The 22,080-nt window shown below is 35.9% G+C and overlaps 1 protein-coding gene across 3 annotated transcripts in view; it reads left to right on the top strand.

The window, feature by feature from the left end:
- Window positions 1-3,965: 3,965 nt before the first annotated feature.
- The window catches only part of OPRM1 (opioid receptor mu 1), a gene marked incomplete at both ends in the record, with an annotated part of 163,951 nt that continues 145,836 nt past the window's right edge, over window positions 3,966-22,080 (top strand). For 2 of the 3 annotated variants that reach the window (XM_081250834.1, XM_081250833.1), the window contains one exon: window positions 3,978-4,270. In XM_081250834.1, coding sequence (XP_081106960.1) covers window positions 3,978-4,270 — 293 coding nt within the window. Of the gene's footprint in view, window positions 4,271-22,080 lie in introns of all 3 variants that reach the window. The other variant, XM_081250835.1, reaches the window with a different exon arrangement.

Consider the following 22,080-nt stretch of genomic DNA (forward strand, 5'->3'; position numbering starts at 1 on the left):
TTCTTGCTAATCTCCAAGCTACATACAACAAGACATAAATAACCAAAAGACAAAGGACAAATTCTTTCATACACAAGCAGTCCTGCAAAGACCTCTTTGAAATTGATTCTCATATTTTTATTTTACAGAGGAGGAAACCCAGTATCAGGAAGCATGAGTAACTTAACTAAGTCACAAGGAAGTAAATAGCAGAGCCTGGATTTTGAGCTGTTTTCTGATTTATCCCAGATGTCTCTGTCTCAGATGTCTCTCTCTTAAGTTTATCAAGCTGAGGTAGTTTTGAAATTTTTGTTTGTTTGTTTGTTTTATTTTTACCATGTAAATAAGGATATCTATTCTATTTCACTGGATGTTTATGCAACAATACAGAGATCAGAATAATATTGTATTAAAATGCACTTATAGTCTCATTAGTTATACAAATTTCAACATTAAATAACAGAAAAATCTGTAAACAAATACATAAAATGTTCTTCTAGTGAAACCTTGGATGCCCCTTCTTTTAATGAGCTTCAAACCACTGTAAAAGTTTCATGTGTAGTATTTATGTCTGTATTCCTCATTAATAGCTGTTAATCATGTGTTCCATTAACAGCCACTCTCCAAAATATCAGGACTAAGCTATTAAAATAAGTGTGGGATGATAATGGCAGTTATATGCATAACTAAAGCCAATATATTTTGAAGTTCAAGGAAGAGGAGGGACTTTTAGTACTTGCCTAAGATCCAACTTAACTTTTACTGAATGCATTGCTTTGAAGCAAATATTTTTATGAAAAAATGTACGATATGGGTTTTATATCAATGGTAAATCTTGACTGATAGATAAGTTTTTCTTTCTTCAAATAGAAAATATAAGCTAAGCAAAAAATATCAACAAATTCGCAGATATTGCTAGTATACAGATAACATAGTAAGGCTCAAGGAAACTAAAGGTTATATGGTTAGAATCCATGTTATAGAAAATAAATAGGCTTGTAATAAATTGACTTATTTATTTACAGTTCACCTCCTTTCACAAGAGACTTGAGGTTTCATGTAGACTTGAGGCAACTCAGCTAGGAAATGTGCAATTATGGAGAAAAGGAAGAACACCTCATAAGAGTAACTAAGATATAATGTAAACTGGAGTTTCAAGTCTTTTTACAGAATATACCAAGTGGTATTTTTTTCTGTAAAAGCTCTTTTCTGGGTTTCTCAAGGTTGTCTTGATATTTGAAAGAGAAATTAAATTTGTTCTGCATTTTCTCAAATTGGATATTGAATAGATGGTACATACTGAGATATAGATGTTAATACAACTTCAGGGAAGCCTTGTAATTGTGTCCAGAATATCCTGCATTCAAAACTGAGATAATAATTCTCCTTAATGAAAATTGAGAAAAGTAATAGAAAAGGAAAATATCAAATTTCAGTTAAAAATATATAGTTAAAGCTCAAATTCCTACTCCATAGGACAACTACAATTTTATAAAATAGAATGAAATACAAAAATGTTTCTGGAGAAGGACAATGGAAACTGGATTGCTCTTTGACACTAGTTCTAGAAGAAAAGTCACATGGCCAGTTGATTTGTCTACATATAAAGTCCTGGCTGGTTGACAAAATATACTGAGTTAAAAAAAGATTAAAATATTATTATTAGAGTATACCTGAAGCTTTTAAGCTGTGCCATTTAAAAAATCACTCAAATTATTTTAGATGACATTATTGTCTTAGTCATTTGGGACTGCTATAACAAAATACCATAAACTGAGTAGCTTATAAACAACAGATATTATTTCTCACAGTTCTGAAAGCTGGAGGTCTAAAATCATGGCGCCAGCATGGTCAGGTTCTGGTAAGGGCTCTCTTCTGCATTGCAGACTGCCAAACTGCTGTCTTCTCATTGTACCCCCACATAGCAAAAAGGGAACTAGGGAGATCTCTGGGGTTTCTTTTACAAGGGTAATAATCCCAGTCATAAAGTTCCCACCCTCATGATCTACTTACCTCCCAAAGACCCCATCTTCTAACACCATCACTCTGGGGGTTAGGATTTCAATACATGAATTGGGGGGGCACAAACATTCAGTCCATAGCATTTATGAAACATGCTAATTATTTTTCAACTTTTTTTTCCACTGATGAGAAAACTGTCACTCAGCCAAGTAAAGTAACATATCCAAACTCCCTCAGCTAAAAAAAGTTTTTAAAACGTACAAATCTAAGGTTCACAAAATGATCTGACTTCAAGGCAAGGGCTTATCATACTGTGCTTATTTGTCTTTCACATGAAGTAAGTTTAGACTGATTCTGTGAGTCCTCAAGAGACTGAATAATGGCAGACAAATTTCAGCTCAACATGAGTGAATTAATGTGCTAGCTCATAGGAGAATATGTGGTAAGGCATTTGTATTCGTCTTTAGGAGATCTCTGTAGCTTTTTTTTTGCTGAAATTATACCCTTCAACATAAAAAGATAAAAATAATACTGAACATTGGCAAAATCACCTATGATTAGTAGAGTTCACTGGTGTTATCTGTTTTCAAGACAAAAGATAAAAATAATATTGGAATTAAATGTTCTTACCAAGCTCCCTACCTCACCCCCGTCCCTGCTCCCCAAGAATATAGCTTTCTACAACCAACTGGGGATATTTAATGATAATGTTTTTGTTAAGATATATATACATAGACAAATATTCCCACGTACGGAAATGAGAATTGCTTCAGAATTCGTGTTAACTTTACCAAAACAAAGACAAACAAAACACAACAAAACCTTACTCCTGGTTGATTTACAAATTTATTTATAAAGTAGAAACATTTGTAGATTTAGAGTTGAGTTATCAAATTTTAAAATGTATCCATAATCCTCAGCCTTGTGTGAGCCGTTCCAGTTCCAGATGTCTATGTATCAATAGTTTCTCCTGGAATGGCTACACTCGAAAACACTGAAATAGTGCAAATGTTTGGTTTTCACAATCTTCTACTGAGAAGCACATGTAGGAAGTCTGGAGATAAAAACAATAGTTAATCATTCCAAACGTATGAGATTTATATATGGAATGTCACCGTTACCTTTCTTTGACTTTTCTGGACACCACAACTCCCTGATTTCTGTACCCAGTTCCCATGCCTCTTCCTCACCAGGATAAAAATCAGATGCAAATAAAGCTCCTACTCTAGGAGAAATAAGAGAATGTGGAGTAAAGGGAATAGGTTTGCTCTCTAAACGTTTGTTTTTCATTTCTTTTTCAGAGAAGGAATCACTCTTGTTTCAGGCAGGTTTGAAGGGTTGGACATTCTCACTTGGTGTTAGGAAACACGCGGTTACATTTTCGCGGACAGGCGGGTCTGAGGCAAGGGGGGCTAAAGAAGAAGGTTTTGTGTACTTTGCCCCCAAACGACTGCTTAGGCAGAAAGGATGGAAGAGCGCTCAGAGTTGCATCAAGTCAATGTCTTTCCTGTCATGTTATACTGAGAAAACGGCGCTGGAGAAAGGGGCTGATGTCAGTCCCCTTTCTTATGCTTTACAGCCTCCAAAAACGAACTCTCTGGTTGTCTCACTCCCAACCCCTTCTCTCCAACTCCCTTCCTGGTTCTGCCCCTCCTTAGAGGTGTTTGCACAGACGAGCGCCGAGTGAGGAAACCAAGTCGTTGGATCCCTTTGCGCAAAATCCTCTTCTCTCTCCTCCCTCCTCTCCAGCCTCTGGATCCCGCACAGCCCTCCTTCCCCTCCCCCCAGCGGTGTGGGGGTGACTTTGTGTCTGTGTACTTCTAAGGTGGGAGGGGGCTACCAGCAGAGGATACCGTCAGATGCTTAGCTCTCTCCTTCTGCCTGACTCTCCTCTCTGGCTCCGCCGGGGCTGGTCTATAAGAAATAGCCGGAGCTGTGGCAGCGGCGAGGGGAAGCAGCGGAGGCGCGTGGACCCTGAAAGTCCGGGCGCCCGCGGTTACTCGCAACGTGGTCCCAGCCGGCCGGCCGGCAGCACCATGGACAGCAGCACCGTCCCCAAGAACGCCAGCAATTGCACTGATCCCTTCACGCACTCTTCAAGTTGCTCCCCGGGACCTAGCCCGAGTTCCTGGGTCAACTTCTCCCACTTAGAAGGCAACCTGTCGGACCCATGCGGTCCGAACCGCACCGAGCTGGGCGGGAGCGACAGCCTGTGCCCTTCGACCGGCAGTCCTTCCATGATCACGGCCGTCACCATCATGGCCCTCTACTGCATTGTGTGCGTGGTGGGTCTCTTCGGAAACTTCCTGGTCATGTATGTGATTGTCAGGTAAGGAAGGCTGCAGGGCTCCGAGTGGAGATTTCAGTGGCTAATAGGGGCATAAGGGGTGTCCGGCGGGAGGGTTAGAAAAGGGAGGTAAACAGGGGGGAGTATGGAGGTGACAGTGGATGGAGTGGTTGCTGTTTGAGTACAAAATCCTACTTTTCTATTCTTCGCTCCGTTGATAAAGACATAATCCAAAATTTTGGAAACAGAGAAGTTGCTCTGGTAAAACTAGCTCTGGCAAAAAATAAAAATAAAAAGTCTATCTTCCAGCTTGCTTATACTGAGCCAAGAGGGCTCTTGAGCACAGTGTCCCACAGTCCCTTCCAAAGGAGCTGTGGAAACAATAATTTGTGAATAATGGAAGAGAAATTCTAGTTATTTCACCCCTAACTGGGGGGACGAGGGGCAGGTTTCCTGCTCAGTTCTTTTCAGAGATGAACCCTGGCAACTTTCCTACTCCTGCTGGTCCCAGGGTATTTTGCTGCACCACTGGCCCACCTTCCTCTTCCTTGGTCATAGCAGCCCTTATTCCACTCTTTCTTCCATCCTGAGGCCACACTCATAGAGGAAGTTTTTCTGGTGTCTTTCCACAGTAAATAGTGTCCTTTTGCTGTAACAAACATGACAGCTGTGTTGTCTAGACCAGTTTGCAGCTGGCAGCTGCAGATCTGCTAGGAGAGTCACAAACTGAATGGGAATAGGTAGGTGGTTCAGAACTGCAGGACATGACAGTTTTTCAATGCCTCCAATAGCTGAAACTAGTTAGAAGGGACCAAAGGCAGCATAATTCTGGATTATAAACTATTACATAAGAAGTTGTAATGGTTGCTCTGGAAAAATTAAGAAGTGTCTTTATCCAATGAAATTATTTCAGAAGAGTTTGTGGCTCACTTTCTATTTGCCCAGATGTTCCAGGTTTATCTAGCAGAGTGTGCAAACTCTCAGCATTAATTGAGATTGATGTAAATAGATTGTGTTAGTGTTGATGTGCATATTCAAATCCTACATGTTAATATGGAATACTATATTTTCACTTCTGTTGAAGTAGATCATTATTTTAATACGTCAAAATGGCTCCTGATTTAGGATTTTCTTTCTACTAGGGGTTCTATGTATATAGCGAGCATGGCATTTTCATATTTGGCTACAATATTGGCTTCATCTATTCAGCAAGTATTGCAGGTTTCAATGGAGCTCTTTAATCATTTAACAATCACTTTCTCCATTATGCTTCCATTAGCAGCATGCTGCAAGTTGCTTGTAATCAATTCTTTCTACTTTTATGTACGATTTCTTTAATTAATGATTGTTAAAGAGTAAAACTAATTTTCCTGATCTTTTGATGAGGAATAAGATAAGTAGTTTCTCTGAGAAAAGAGCACCATCTATTGCAAAGAAGGCTAACAACAAAAGGAAAAATGCAGGGAGAGAATCAATGGAAGAATTTATTTTTTAAAACATTACTTTATGTAATTCAATATAAAGCTTCATATCAAAGATAAAAACTATCTCTTTTGCATTTATGATAATAAAAATAACAATTAAAGGTCTGCTTCATGAAGGGAAAATGCTTCTCATTTCTTCTAAGAAAATTCATAGAATCATGAGTTTATAGGGCTAGAAGGGAAACTAGAGCTTTTCTAGGCTAGGTGATTAAAATGTGGCAGAGAAAATATAAATGATTTCTCCAAGGACAGATAATTCATTAGTTCAGTACCATGGAATTGCTCTTAGCCAATATAATTTTCTGTTTATTAGAGTGGCAAATCATGATTTGAGTTAATTCAACTAAAAGATTGACAGAGTAGGTTTAGATAATAATGTGGAAATAATAAATCAGTCCAAATTTATGTCTGTAATCCTGGAGAATGAAGGATAAATAGAAATTACCAAACCATCTTGATACCCTGCCATCTCAAACATAATCTTTTATGCTCTGTTATTGCTTCTCTTGGTATTTTCCTTCCTGACTCTTCTCCCCTCTAGTTTATGCTTTTCTATAAAGCGAGAGCCAGTAGAGCAGCAGTTGGCTGTGAAATAAGCAGATTGGTTTTATTCTAATGTTTAAGAGATTACTACTTGGGTGAGTTTGTTTTAAAGGTATTAAAATGTAAAACCTCTGAACTTTTGATGACTTGGAAAAGGATGGTGACACTGTCTCTGAGAACATGATATTATGCTTTACTTTTCTGTGCTTAAAGTTTTAACAAAATACATTCACTTTGTTATACAACAGAAACTAACCCAACATTGTAAAGAAATTATACTTCAGTAAAGGTGTTAAAAGAAAAAAAAAAGGCACCCCAAACACCCACCTGTGGCAAGTCAGGTGTTTAATTCCAAGGTCAGGTAATCCTCTGGGTATATGACTGTGAAACAGAAAAATAGTTCAGTGACAAATGAAGTGATGAGGAAAGCCTCTGGGGAGTGAAGAAACTATATCTATTTAGCTGAGAAATTTAACTGGACTGTCTCCAGGCTGTGGTTATTTCACTACAAAATGATCAGTTTGGAGACATTATTGCCTCTGTTAGAAAGATGAATATAATGCTGCATCTATTAAAGTACTGAGGTGAAATGCTTACTTCCTGCTATTATTTAAAATTCAACAAATACTTTTGAATTTTCAAGTAGTTATGGTTTTCTAACCAGATTAAGATTACATTTATTAGAATGTCTTAACACATTGAGTGAACCATGAGGTCCGATGACTATGGCAACAAAAAACAACAACAAAATTAACAGGTAATATAGATGCCATGAATGATTAATGATTTTTAGTTCTGTATCTTAACTCCACCATCATCATAGCTTCATCAACAACATTATTAAATAATATAACTTAAGTAACATTCTTACTCAGTGCTGTTCTAAGGAACATAAGGGAGGAAAAGACATACTGCTACATGATCTAAAGTTTTAAAATTCAGATGTTGAATGATAGACTGTTATAACTGTTCATTATCTGAAAGCTTTTTTGGTTTTAAAGAAAAAAAATGCTTGCATGGTAACTATATATTAAAAATTACCACAGTTATTCTGGAAAAATAAGGTGATAAAATATTACAATATGTGGCAATCATTTAAAATGGGATAATAGTATATTATTGTCAAGAATGTTTTAAAGGATAAAAATCAGTCAAAATAATACATAAATTTATAGCAACCAGGAGTGTTTCACTTATTGAAAATATTTGACCAAAGCATAGAATTAACCATAACTGTAAAAACTGATATAGTCCCAGATGTATTTATTTTGTGAGTTTTTTTAAGAGATTTGTCCATTTAGTTATGGTCTATGCAGACACTGTTGGAAAAAGTAAAGGGTTAGAAACTGTTAGACCTTTGGGGGCTCTGTAAGCCATCCAAATAAAGTTCCAATGAAGAGTGCCAAATTATATGGCCTTATTTTTTAAGATTGTTTCTTAACTTGACGAGATGAATTCTCAATATGACTAGCTATCAGATAAGAGCATTTAAATATATTCAAGATGTTATTATCTTTGATTTCACTAAGAAGTATTTCTAATTTTAAAACATGTCCTATGATCTTGGTGTATTAAATATTATTAAATATTTGATTCAGGTTTAAAGTACAGAATGATCAGTGGAGAGCTCCTAGTAACATCTATCACAATGTGAACTGTAACTGCTGTTTCCCGTACAGGTGCTAATTCTGTTGGGAACACCTCTTTCTCAGTGTGTCCTGGCAACACTAAATGGTTTTTCATTTCCTCCGTTGTAAGCTATGTCTCTGTCATTTGCATAGAGTTATCACTGAGTTTCTTTTCCTTCTCTCCTTTCATGAATGAGCTATCTTATACTTTATGAAATATTTCCAACATAAAGAAATGTATAGAGAATAATATGATTCTTCACCTTTAAACATTATATATAATTATGATAATTATATATACCTCTAATAATATATAATATATGTTCTATTATATATAATAATATATATTTATATATACATAATACACAATTGTATATAATTTACATATTTTATACAATACATAGTGTAATATATAATACATAATTGTATATATATAATAATATATAATATATATAAGAAGCCATCTCTCTTCTCCCATTATACTCCCTCCCCTGAAACTATCACTATTGTAAATTTGGTGGTTATTATTCATATACATATTTTTAAAATTTTATTTCACATGTGTGTTTCCACAAATGAAGGGTAATCATTTAAACATGCTCTTCAAACTGCATATATTATTTATATTTTATATTAATGTTGATATACATAATTTCACTATTTGCCCAGAGTTGTTCTAGTTCCAGCAGATCAAGGATAGAAACAAATGTCAAACAAAACAACATAGGAGCTGGCCGTCCCTGGTGGCGCAGTTGTTGAGAGTCCGCCTGCCGATGCGGGGGACACAGGTTCGTGCCCCGGTCCGGGAAGATCCCACATGCTGCGGAGCGGCTGGGCCCGTGAGCCATGGCCCCTGGGCCTGCGCGTCCGGAGCCTGTGCTCCTCAATGGGAGAGGCCACAACAGTGAGAGGCCCGCATACCACAAAAAAAAAAAAAATACATAAAAGCAAACAAACAAACAAAAACTCAGATCATTACCTCTCCTATGTCCTTTTAATTTATCTTTAAGGATGTGTTTTAAATTAATGTAAAGATTTCTTTGTGTTTTCCCATAGTGACAAATATTTCCATGTTACTTATCTACAATATTCAAAAAAATGTTTTCAGCAGCTGCTGCAACAAATATATCTGTTCATGAATATAACCCAGGCATAATTTCTCCACTTCTAAGAAGGAGATAGAAATAATTTCTGACTACTTCAAAATGTCATTCAAGATAAATACTGGCAATATTTACTTCGGGGTTTTGTAAGCCTTGGAGGACCCCTTACACATAAAAGCTGAAATGTTATTTCATCTAGTAATGCACTTTAGTTATGGATTGAAACCAAATTGTTTCAGTCAGCAGGAAAAGATAAACTCATTTCAATAGATAATAGCTGATTCACTTTTTTATAAAGCAGAAACTAACACACCATTGTAAAGCAATTATACTCCAATAAAGATGTTAAAAAAAAGAATACATATTTCTTAAGAATCCTGTCTTATAACTTCTATTCTAAATCTTAGTTATAGAATTGTCATCATATAAATTAAAACAAGTTGCTAAACACTAAAAAAAAGTAGCATTTTAAAATATATTGATAAATATGAAGACTAAATGTTGAGTGGAATTTTAAAATATGAGACTGTCATTTTCTCCTAATTCACAGAGAAATTACCTGAATATTTGCCTTCAGAAATTAATCACATTCTGGATGTTGCATTGCAAAACTGATCATAGAGATAGTGGCTCTACCGAAACTAACCAAGTGAAACTTTATAAGCCAATGGGTAGGGCAGGTAGGGCTTTTACACATGATGAAACATGTGATGGGTTCTATCAGATGAGAGAGAGAGATCAATCTATTCTAGATATCAGTTTCTGTCTAGGCAAGAATATTATCAAGTACAGTTTGCTTTTTTAATTCAATCATGTACTAATTTATCAGTTGCATATATTTAAACTTCTGTTTTTAGAAATACAAGGGAATCAACTTAATTTTGAGAATTTTATTTCAATATGTAAAATTAAATGGACCACATAAGTTTTTAAATTGGGGTGCCATACCTAGGTATCTAGTGACAGACTGATAATTGAAACATATGGACATCCATTTTGTTTTCAAGCTATTCCCTCTAATTTTGATAAATGATAATACAAACATAAAACTTGTCTTCATGCCATGAGCTCACTGTCATATTTAATATGGAACTTAGCTTGTGGATTTTCTTCTTCAGCTGTTTTTAAAATATTCCCTTGATTTGCAAATGAAGCAACTGAAAAAGGATTAATCTCCAAAATTTATAAGCAGCTCATGCAGCTCAATAACAAAAAAACAAACAACCCAATCCAAAAATGGGCAGAAGAACTAAATAGACATTTCTCCACAGAAGATATACAGACTGCCAACAAACACATGAAAGGATGCTCAACATCTTTACTCATTAGAGAAATGCAAATCAAAACTACAATGAGATATCATCTCACACCAGTCAGAATGGCCATCATCAAGAAATCTAGAAACAATAAATGCTGGAGAGGGTGTGGAAAAAAGGGAACACTCTTGCACTGTTGGTGGGAATGTGAATTGGTACAGCCACTATGGAGAACGGTATGGAGGTTCCTTAAAAAACTACAAATAGAACTACCATATGACCCAGCAATCCCACTACTGGGCATATACCCTGTGAAAATCATAATTCAAAAAGAGTCATGTACCAAAATATTCATAGCAGCCCTATTTACAATAGCCCGGAGATGGAAACAACCTAAGTGTCCATCATCGGATGAATGGATAAAGATGTGGCGCATATATACAATGGAATATTACTCAGCCATAAAAAGAAACGAAATTGAGCTATTTTTAATGAGGTGGATGGACCTAGAGTCTGTCATACAGAGTGAAGTAAGTCAGAAAGAGAAAGACAAATACTGTATGCTGACACATATATATGGAATTTAAGAAAAAAAAATGTCATGAAGAACATAGGGGTAAGACAGGAATAAAGACACAGATCTACTAAAGAATGGACTTGAGGATATGGGGACGGGGAAGGGTAAGCTGTGACAAAGCGAAAGAGCAGCATGGACATATATACACTACCAAACGTAAGGTAGATAGCTAGTGGGAAGCAGCCGCATAGCACAGGGAGATCAGCTCGGTGCTTTGTGACCGCCTGGAGGGGTGGGATAGGGAGGGCGGGAGGGAGACGCAAAAGGGAGGGGATATGAGAGCATATGTATATGTATAACTGATTAAATTTGTTAAATAAAAAAAGAAAAAAATAAATAATATATTCCCTTGAAGAATGTTGCATATGTAGTCCACCTTCATTATTCATAGATTCTGTATTTGCAAACAAGCTTACTTGCTAAAATTTACCTGTAATCCTAAAATCCATATTTATGGGCTTTTGGGGTCTGTCACAGACATGTGCAGAGTTGCTCTGATGGGCAAATTCCCAGCTGAGGTCAAATGAAACAACACTCTGCCTTCCTGTTTCAGCTCTCAGAGTGTAAATATTTCCTTTCTGAGGTCTATTTAGGGCCACATTTTTAGCGTTTTTGATGTTTTTGTTGTTGGTGATTTCACTGTTTAAAATGGCCCCAGGTGGATTGACATGTACCCACTGTTATATTTAAAATAGACAACCAACAAGGACAGTTTCCTGTATAGCACAGGAAACTCTGCTCAATATTCTGTAATAACCTAAATGGGAAAAGAATTTGAAAAAAATAGATACATGCATATGTATATCTGAAACACTTTGCTGTACACCTGAAACTAACAAAACATTGTTAATCAGCTATACTCCAATATAAAATAAAAATTTTTTAAATGACCCCAGGTGTAGTGTTGAAGTGCTGTGCAGTGTCCTAAGCACAAGATGGCTGTGAGATACCTAATGGAAAAAGGAAGCGTATTAGATAAGCTTCATGTGGGTGTTATAGGGGTGTTGGTCATGAGTTCAGAGTCAATGAATCAACAATATATATTAATAATATGCCTTTAAACAGAAACACACACAACAGAACGTTATGTATTGATTAGTTGATGAAAATGTGATTGGAGGCTCAGAGGAACCTCCCCCTGTATTTATTTGCTCTAGAAACAAAGCTTCAGTCTTCTCTAATTTAGTAGGTAAAGTGAGTCTATAGAACAAAACTACCATGAATAATGAGAATTGACTGTAATAACTTTTTATTTTTTCACTCTTTAAAATTTTACTTTCTATGTTTAAATTATAAGAGTAACAATCCATTTCCCACTCAAAGTTTGTGAACTTATGTGTAGGTATATATGTGTTTTATTTGAATTTATTATTTGCTGATATCAATCCACTGGTACAGCTCAGTTTTCATAATTTTGCATATTGAAATAAAATTCTCAAAATTAAATTGATTCCCTTATATTTCTAAAAATAGAAGTTTAAATGTAATTGGGATTATGTAATAATCCCACGTGAATGTCTAGATTATACTTACAATTTAGGATTTAGTTCAGTTGTCTGAAGTTTTACGCTTCTATTTCCGGTGAAGCTCTAAACTCCAGAAAGAAAACTTTCACCTAATAAGTAGTATGTAATTGCACTATAGTCATACAATCACAACTATTACTTGAAATTTTTTTTTGCTAATCACTTTATTTTTTAAATTTTTATTTTATATTGGAGTATAGTTCACTTACAATGTTGTGTCAGTTTCAGGTGTACAACAAAGTGATTTAGTTATACATACACCTATATCTATTCTTTTTCAGATTCTTTTCCCATATAGGTTATTACAGAACATTGAGTGGAGTTCCCTGTGTTATACAGTAGGTCTTTGTTGATTATCTATTTTATATATAGTGTACTTGATACTTTTACTCAACAAACTTTGGAGTAATTTTTAAGCCACAAAATTCTTACTCTAGTTTTCAATAAGAAACTAAACTGCCTACAATTTAATGGCTCCAGATGTGTGAATTAGCCTGGTCCCTCCACACTGAGAAGGGTGAGAATGCTCAAATAAAGTAGGGATGTAATCTGGAACCTAAAAACCTACTTTATACCAAGATGTTTTCATGAACCAATGTAAAGTTTGGATTTAAATGATTCCAAGATAAGAATCTCACCTCATTTTACTATATTTAGGTGCACATACAGCTCACACCCATCAGGTGAAAAGGGATCACCTCTCAGTCTAGACCAGGGGGTGACAAATGTTTACTGTAAAGGGTCAGAAGGTAAATATATTAGGCTTTGCAACCACATGGTCTCTGTCACAATTATTCCACTCACTCTGCCATTGTAGCCCAAAAGTAGCCATGGACAAAATGCAAATGAATGGACATGACTATGTTCCAATAAAACTTTAAGTAGACACTAAAATTTGAATTTCCATATAATTTTCACATACCTCAAAATTATTTTCCTCAACCATTAAAAAATATAAAACTACCTACAAACTTATTTTTGTTTTTTGATTATTCTAACTGTGAAGATGTAAAAGGCAGACATGTAAAAACTTAGCTCCTAAAATATTTCTCATTCATGATAAAAAAAAAGATTGATTTTCTAACTAGCATTTGTTAATAATTTTACCTAATCTTTTAGCTGACTTTTATGAAAATCCATACATTTGATTATCAGGAAAATAATCATGCCACACCTTCTTTTGTTAACTCATTTTACAAGAATGAAATGATTCTTCATTCAGTACAAAAAAATGCAAATCTTCATTTTGGTTTACTTGATTATACAATGCAAATTATTCCATAATAAGTGTTACCAAATTACTTCCTTGTAGCAGCCTCATACCAAAAACAGCCAAACTAATTATTATACATATAAAAAAATTAAAATACAAATTAGAATGTAAAACCATTCTTAGCTGACAGATTTGGCCCACAAGCTGTCATTTGCCAAACTCTGGTACAAACGTGCTAAATAAAACTTAGTGGCCATAAAAACGAACATAACTCCTTCTTTGGCAAAGTTGATTGCATTTTGTTGTTTACTAGTTGGAAACAAAGCATTTTGTAAAAATAACCTAGTACCACCTTGCAGTATTTTTCAACATGAGGAAGTATCAATACAAAATGAAGTTTAACACAAATCAGAAAAGCGGTCATAGATTTTTACGACAGAGGATACTGCTTTTCTGAAACTGATGTTGAAGTTAAAATAGTTAAAATAGTAATCACACAGGATCATCACCATGTCACCCCAGGTGTCCATCTTCAACCCCCAACTCTTCATCCGACCCAGACAAACCGCAATATTCATTACCATTCTTGACCAGTGATTAAGGAGTAAGTGCTTAGAAAATAGCAGTTCTTAAAAATTTCCATCTATTAAATATGCTTTGTGGTTATCTTAAATCAGTGCAATTTTCTAGGCCTTTCCACAGTATTTTCATTTTCAATCATTTGAAGCTTTCAGGAAAAATTGAAATTGCCATCTGTAAATTCACATTAACTTCTTAGCAAATATGAAATCTGTCCTCAAAGACACCTATGCCTACACACACACCCACTCCCATGCACCCAGATGGTGACTGGCAGCTTCATTGCCCTCCACCTCTCTTTAGGCCCTTTGAAGCACAAAAGCTCATTGCTTGGATTTTTTTTCCTCTTTTTTTGACTTACGTAACTTGCTCATTTTTTTTTAATTTATTTTCTGTGGTTCTCAAAAGTCGCTTTGAAAAATGTTATTCCCTGTGTTTTAGAACTTAGACTGTTCAGCTGCATAAAGAGGACTAGGGTAAGCCTAGGTGTTCTGTGGTATTTGTAATCCCTTGACTTCCTGCCCATGGTTTCCCTCAATCATTTCCTAAAACTCACTGAAATCTCCTCCCTGCCTGATTTCTCATCTTTAATTCAGTCCCCATCTGTATCCAAATGACTGTTTCCTTGACCACTTGTGTTCAGAGAAAACTTTCTAGCATGTACACGAATTCTTTAAATCAGCCAGATGGCCACCAGGTACAAGTTTGCAAGGAGAGCCTAGTTCGGGAGAGTTTTAACTGGGTGATAAATAGTCCAGCTGAAGAATGCTACAGTTCCCAGAATCTCTTAAGTGAGATTTGGATCTAACTTCTAGCAAGAAACCCAGACAGGATAAAATGAATAATCAAATTTGAATTTCCTTCCAATTAACTCATGGAACATCAGAGCTATTGCATAAATCCTTGCAATGCACTTAAGAGACAAAGAAGGAGAAGACCTCCCAGATATTCCATTCCAGTGGTTCTCAATCTTGGTTGTACATCAGATTCACCTGGGAAGCCTTTAAAAAAAGAAAGAAAGAAAACCCACTTCCACCTAAGGCTAATTAAATTAGAAACTCTGGGCATAACTCCTGGGCCAAGGTAAGTCTAAAAGCTCCCTTGGTGAGTCTAATGTGCAGTCGAGATTGGGGCACACAGATCTGGACCAACCTACCTATTTCATGGATGAGAGAGCAGTCCTGTTTGACAAGGAGGTTTAAGAGATCTGTCCATGTTTCATTTCTCTGTACATTATGAAGCTGCTTGTAGAATAAATAGTAAATTACACTACCTCCCAGAAAAGCTAAAGCTCAGGATGTTTTAACAATTTTCCTAAAGTTGACCAATCATCTCCCTTCATAGCAGGCACACTGGCATGGAAACAGTGCTAATTCTGGAATGAGGAATACTAATCATATTCAACCTCACATAAATTTTAGGTCCAAATTAGATAAGATATATGGAAATGGGTGGTAAATTCTAAAAGTGCTATATGAGAGAAATAAGGTTTGTTATTTGCTTCCCTCCCACTGGGAATTTCTTCCCTTCCCTCCCACTGGGCTCACACCATCGGCATGCAAGATCTCAAAATTCACCCACTACTCCTGCCTTACCATAGATCAATCATATTATTATTTTTACATTTTGAAATGTAGTTTATCATTTTGGAATCACAGTTTCTGCAGAGGCAAGGCAAGGCATTGCATGGGTGTTACTGTTGTCATTCTTTGATTCATTCCAATGCACTAGGTCACTCCAATATCATTTTGTTTAGCAACCATGATGATGGGAAGAGAATTCTAAGGACACATAACTGCAGTTTACTTAGCTCCCTATTGATAAGTCTTTCTATATTATATGATAAGTTAATGGAGAAAAAAGACGCAAACCAAGTATTTTTTTCGAAAAAGAATAGCTATTTTTAACTTAAATATTTCACATTCAAATTGGTGTTATAGTCCAAGTCTCTGAAGCAGAATCCAAGTCTAAATACTGACTGCATATAATGAAACTCCTTTTTACTCAGCAGAGTAGTTTACTTGAATTAAAAGAAATAACTTATAATAATGGTGTCCTTTGAACACGAGATTTGGAAACTCAGGAATTTAACATACCATCCCTGTGAAAAGTCCTGGCTTCTGTTATGAGTCTGACTCACTAATCACAGTAAAACTGTTCAAAAAGATGGAGGTCTTCATGGAGGATGCATTTGTGATGGTACAGTGAGTCCATGTGAATGTCTATTCCTAACACCTTCATAATGGATTTTTCCAGGACTTGCAAGGCAATGCCTGTCAACTTTTAAATCAGAGTAGTAAACTCTATAAATAAAGCAAGCACAAGGTAGAAAATAATGTCCTTGAGACCTACTCAAGAGAACTGAGAACTGAGAGTTCTCTGAGAGTATTCCAAGTACAGAAACTGTGGAACAAGGAGATCAGTGAAAGAAAAGGCCTTTGCTTCTGAGCATTTTTTCCCTGAAACACTGGGTTCAGTGCCACTGAAAGATTGAGCATTTTCGGGGGGACTATTAATGCTCATTGAAAAATGCTGCTGGCAGTATAACCTGAACATCAGAACTTGATTGTGCCTGCCAAGAAGAACAAGGGAAATTTTTATCAACATTATAACTTAACGCTTACTCAGCCCCATCAGCTCTAAAGAGAAAACCACATGGGTTATATATGAGCATGTTTCTGATGATGTTGGTGATCCAAGGCCACGAAAATAAGAGGTTCTATTAAAAGCAGACAATGTTCATTGAGATCCTTCAAACAGTCATTCCTTCTGATGATAAAAGGAAGCTTATTTAACCACTTTGCAAAATAAGCAAAATAGATATTTAAAGAATAAATGTAATGCCTTAAAATTATATAGGACTTTACTTTTTTCATTACATTGAATAATTTGATTTTGTAAAATTTTTGTGAGTTTAAACAAGGAAAAAAAATTGTAAGTCAAACTAATACTAAAGAAGATGAAACTGAAGCTCATTTATTTGCTATGTTTGTTCAACACTACTTACAAAGCACCCTCCTAGAAGCTCCAAAATCTACCACTGAGCAAAATAGACCCAGTCCTACCTCTCTCCAAAAGTACAGTCTAGTGGAGAAGAAAATTAAATCATTTCACCAGCTGATAAATGCCAAAGATAGGACTAGGAAAACTAACCCAGTGTTCTTCAACCACACTATCAGACAAACACTATTCCCAAGGTTTATTACAATTACTGTAATTTATCTTCCTCCATCACCAAGCCTAGCAATGGGAAACCTTTTGACTTAAGTCTTTATTTAATTTTCTGAATTTCGTTAAAGGTATTATTTATGTTTCAGAGACAGGATAGAGAAAAGTGAGTGGAGAGGGCCTTGGTTAATTTTCATAGAACAATGAAACAGAATCCTATTGACCAGGATTTAGAAGTATTTCTCAAAGCAGATGTTATAAACATTCCACAAATACTAAGGATAAAGCAATGGAACAGTAGAGTCTGGAATGAATGGGATTCACAGGAAGAAAATCTCAAGAACCATTGCTGTAAGACATTCATTAGTGTGTCACTACACTGAAACAATGTCCATTTTATTTCTGAATACCCTGTCATTCATAAACATAGGCAGCAGAAATCTCAAGTTAGAAGTCAGACCCAAAACTTCTGTTCTTTAAAATTACTACCCATTTTGTGGAATTTAGGATACAAGTATCAAAGGAGAAATTGATGCCATCTTTTGAAAAAGGATCATTACTCTGAAAAAATGTAGACGTTTCCTGCCTGTAAATAAATATGTCACATCCCCACAAAATACATTGGTACATTGGTACGAGTCAATGCCACAAAGCATATATTAAAATACAAACCACGCCAATGATAATTTCCACAAGAGTACTATTTTCTCAACACTTTAGAACTCAAAAATAAGAGCATATGAATGAATGAATGAACATGCCCATCTACACACCCTTGCAGACCTACTAGAGAATGGACTTGAGGATATGGGGAGGGGGAAGGGTAAGCTGGGACAAAGTGAGAGAGTGGCATGGACATATATACCCTACCAAACATAAAATAGTTAGCTAGTGGGAAGCAGCCGCATAGCACAGGGAGATCAGCTCAGTGCTTTGTGACCACCTAGAGGGGTGGGATAGGGAGGGTGGGAGGGAGGGAGATGCAAGAGGGAAGAGATATGGGAACATATGTATATGTATAACTGATTTACTTTGTTATAAAGCAGAAACTAACACACCATTGTAAAGCAATTATACTCTAATAAAGATGTTTTAAAAAATGAAAAAAAATAAAGCATATTTTACATAAAGATATATGTCCTTTATCAAAAAATGTACTCTTCTGGAATAATAATAGAAACCATGCTTTGGTGTAGCTGAGATATTTTGTCCACACAGTAGTCTGAAGTTAAGATGATATTTGAAACATAATATATTGGTCAACTTTCTAGTTAAAATAGATGAAGAGGTGGAGTTTAACATACCAAATCCTTGGGTGGGGGAGATAATTGGTGAAGGAAAATAGCTGTGATTTTAGAACAATCTAGGCTATGATGCATCAGTTATCTTTAGCACACATGAGAAAGCATGCTAAAAAACTAATATAAGCAGAAGTAACACTTTTATAAGTATAAACATTTAAGCTGTGTCATGTCAGAGTATAATATCTGCCTCATTAAATTTGAAACCCATGAGAGGCATCATCATCATCAACATCACCTTAGCTAACATTTATTGAAAGTTACTACAAATTAGACTCCAAACCAATAATCCTTAAATATACTATTTTAAAATATTTTCATGTTAACACCAACCATTTAAGGAAGACACCAATATCCTCCAAGTTTTACAGATGAAGAAAATAAAACTCAGAAAATTTAATTAATAAGCCCAAATTTGGGCTTCCCTGGTGGCGCAGTGGTTGAGAGTCCGCCTGCCGATGCAGGGGACACGGGTTCGTGCCCCGGTCCGGGAAGATCCCACATGCTGCAGAGTGGCTGGGTCCGTGAGCCATGGCCGCTGAGCCTGTGCGTCCGGAGCCTGTGCTCTGCAACGGGAGAGGCCACAACAGTGAGAGGCCCGCATACTGCAAAAAAATAATAATAAGAAAAATATAAGCCCAAATTTGTCCAGCTAATAAATGATAGTAGTAAGATTTGAATCAAGATCTATATGACCCTGAAACTTAAGGTCTTTCAAAACTGCTATATTTACTTGTATCAAGGTGAGATTTTCAAGCTAGTTACTGAGGCTTCACTAGGATAGCTGATTAGCCTGTTATCTTACCTTACATATCATACCTTCCAGAATGTTCCCTAATTGACAACCTGTTCATGACTTTTTCTTTATTGATAGCCTGTACTCTCACTGAAGTGAGAATAAAGAAAATAGGAAACTTGTCTTTTCACAGGTCAAAATCTGGAGTTTTTCCTTCATATTAGGCCATGACATTTTGAATTGAACTTATGTCTCTGGGTTAACTGGATTCAAGTCTCTGAGTCTACCCTTCAACCTGGAAAAAATAGAATCCATTAATTATTTATGGAACTTCTAACTACAGAAACTCAATTGTGATATAAAGGTACTCTTATACTTTATCCCCAGCAGCATAATTTTATGCTGTGACCAGTATATATGAATAATTCACACTAACAAACTGATCAGGAGACAGCCAGAGTACCAGACTCAGTGCTGAGAGTGACAGATCAAACAAGCCTTTCTGGATCTGTTATTCAGCCAAGCACCTGTAAGCTCCTTGAGGATGACACTATCTTTTGTTTTTTAACATTCTCCTATCCCTGAATTTAACAGAATAACAAATGGTAATAGGACATAATGTAGCTGAAACCTTTCAGTACATTGAATATACTGATTATACTGTTTTGTTAATGCTGTATTTATTTCAGCCCTCTGTGTTTCAGTGTCCCATTTCTGGTTGGCAAAATAAGAACTTTTAGAACATTGTTTCTCTGAGTGTTCCTAGTTGAAAGAAACTTAGAATTCCCAAAAGTAAAATTCTTATAATACAGGTATCTTTTGTTTAATTTGAGAACAAAAATATTTTCTGCATTCAAGTTGAGACGAGCACCTGAGTCCATAGAGTCCCTGCCTTTTCCTTCTTCAACTTCATTGTCTGCAGGAATCCAAATGAGAGAGGGGTTATAAGGAGATAATAGTGACAGAAAAATTAGATCTGCAAGAATTAGTTCTGGAAGAATCTGAGAAGAATTCATGCCTCTGTCTGTCTACTGAGCAAAACACCAGACAAACAAGTAAGGGGCAAGTCAGCTGGAATTACTGCCAAGTGAAAGTAACCAGGCTTGTCAGTGTTACTCCAGAGAGCCCAAGTAAGGTCAACAGATGCCTAAAGTACTAAAAATCCTCCCTTCTCACTCATGACTCTCACCTATAAATTTCTTTGCTTCTCAAGTGTTTATGGAGTCACTTAGGAAAAGTGTGGAAACCTATCCTATTCATCTTCCATGCCAAATGCTTCCCATAGACTCTATCCCAGTTCATTTCCCATTCCATGCTTTAAAAGCAGATTAGCGAACGTGAGGTATCTGGGGAGATCACTAGTACATGGAATTTTGCTTCTTGCATCAACATGATAAAATGAAAACTGACAGACATTGGGAGAAGAATTCTCAGTGGAGAGATTTTTTTTTCTCCCCGAAAAATCAACGGACATATACCTCCCCAGGAGAAGAAAGACGAGGTGACAATAGCCCTAATACAAGGAGAATAACAGGAGTGGGGTTCTTCTCAGGACATAGAAAGAGAGAAATCACAAGATAACATGTGACTAAGGAATCCAGATCCATCTCAGCGATGTGTCACACAAGAAGTCACCCTAGGTGACTAAAGGAAATTTTCTGGTCTCTGCTATGGACAAACATTTTCACAGACATTTAGAAGTACAAAGTTTAGGCCAAGTAAAAGATGTTCTACTTCACTGAGCAGAAAATAAACTGGTAAAATTTGATAATTATTCACTATCAGTAAAATGGTAGTAAAATTTGCCAATTTAAATGTAATTAACAGAGGTTTGTATTTGTTTCTGGAAAACAGGTACATGATAGACTAATTGGAGAAACTAGATTTACATTTATTTCTGGAAAACAGACAATAGATAGACTTATTTGGGGTCAACCTTCCACTAATCCCTTCCTGTCACCATCAGAGACAAAATCCTTGGCAGCCTGGGCCCGTCATATAACGCCGAGAAACAAATTTAATACTTTCACGGACACTGTCCATGTGATGAAACAAATGTCGAGCAGTTGCAACTTTCTTGAAAACTAAATACAAGTTTAGCACTTCTTTCAACATCGCCATATCACCCGTTACCTTGCCATAATACCTAATATACTGTTTGTAAAGCACTTGGTTCTGGTCTCTCACCAGACTGAAGGGCCCTCCAAGATAGGTCTCAGTTGAGGACCACTGCCCAGCACAGTACTTGGAAAAAATAAAAATAAAAAAATGTGTTAAATAAACATATGCTTGACTCAGTGTTGACACTTAGAGGGTTTTATGATGGAAAAAGTCATTAGAAAAATACAAATGTGAATTTTTTTATTTATGAAAATTAAAAACATGCATATAATTCTTAAGATGTTCTATTTAATACATAAAGTCCAAAATAATTATTAAGCTAGGAGAAATGTGAAATATAAATTTGATCACAGGGTTAGAGCATTAAACATACAATGTTATGAGTTTATCTCTACCTATTAAGCTCATGGTGGTTTGTATTTTACTTTTTATATTCTTCAGATTCTAAACAAATTGCAGTGCAGTGATATAATGAGGAGAAGCACAATTAATAATATGAAAATAAAAGGGGAGAAAATTTCAAAAGTAATAGATGATCCTGAAAGGTAATAAAATATTGCATTTGAGAGTTTTTTCACTAACATATAAATCAAGGTCATGTTTGCAGTTTTCCTATT

Source organism: Mesoplodon bidens, assembly GCF_964165515.1.
Source record: "Mesoplodon bidens genome assembly, chromosome: 12".
In the NCBI taxonomy this organism is placed as follows: domain Eukaryota; kingdom Metazoa; phylum Chordata; class Mammalia; order Artiodactyla; family Ziphiidae; genus Mesoplodon; species Mesoplodon bidens.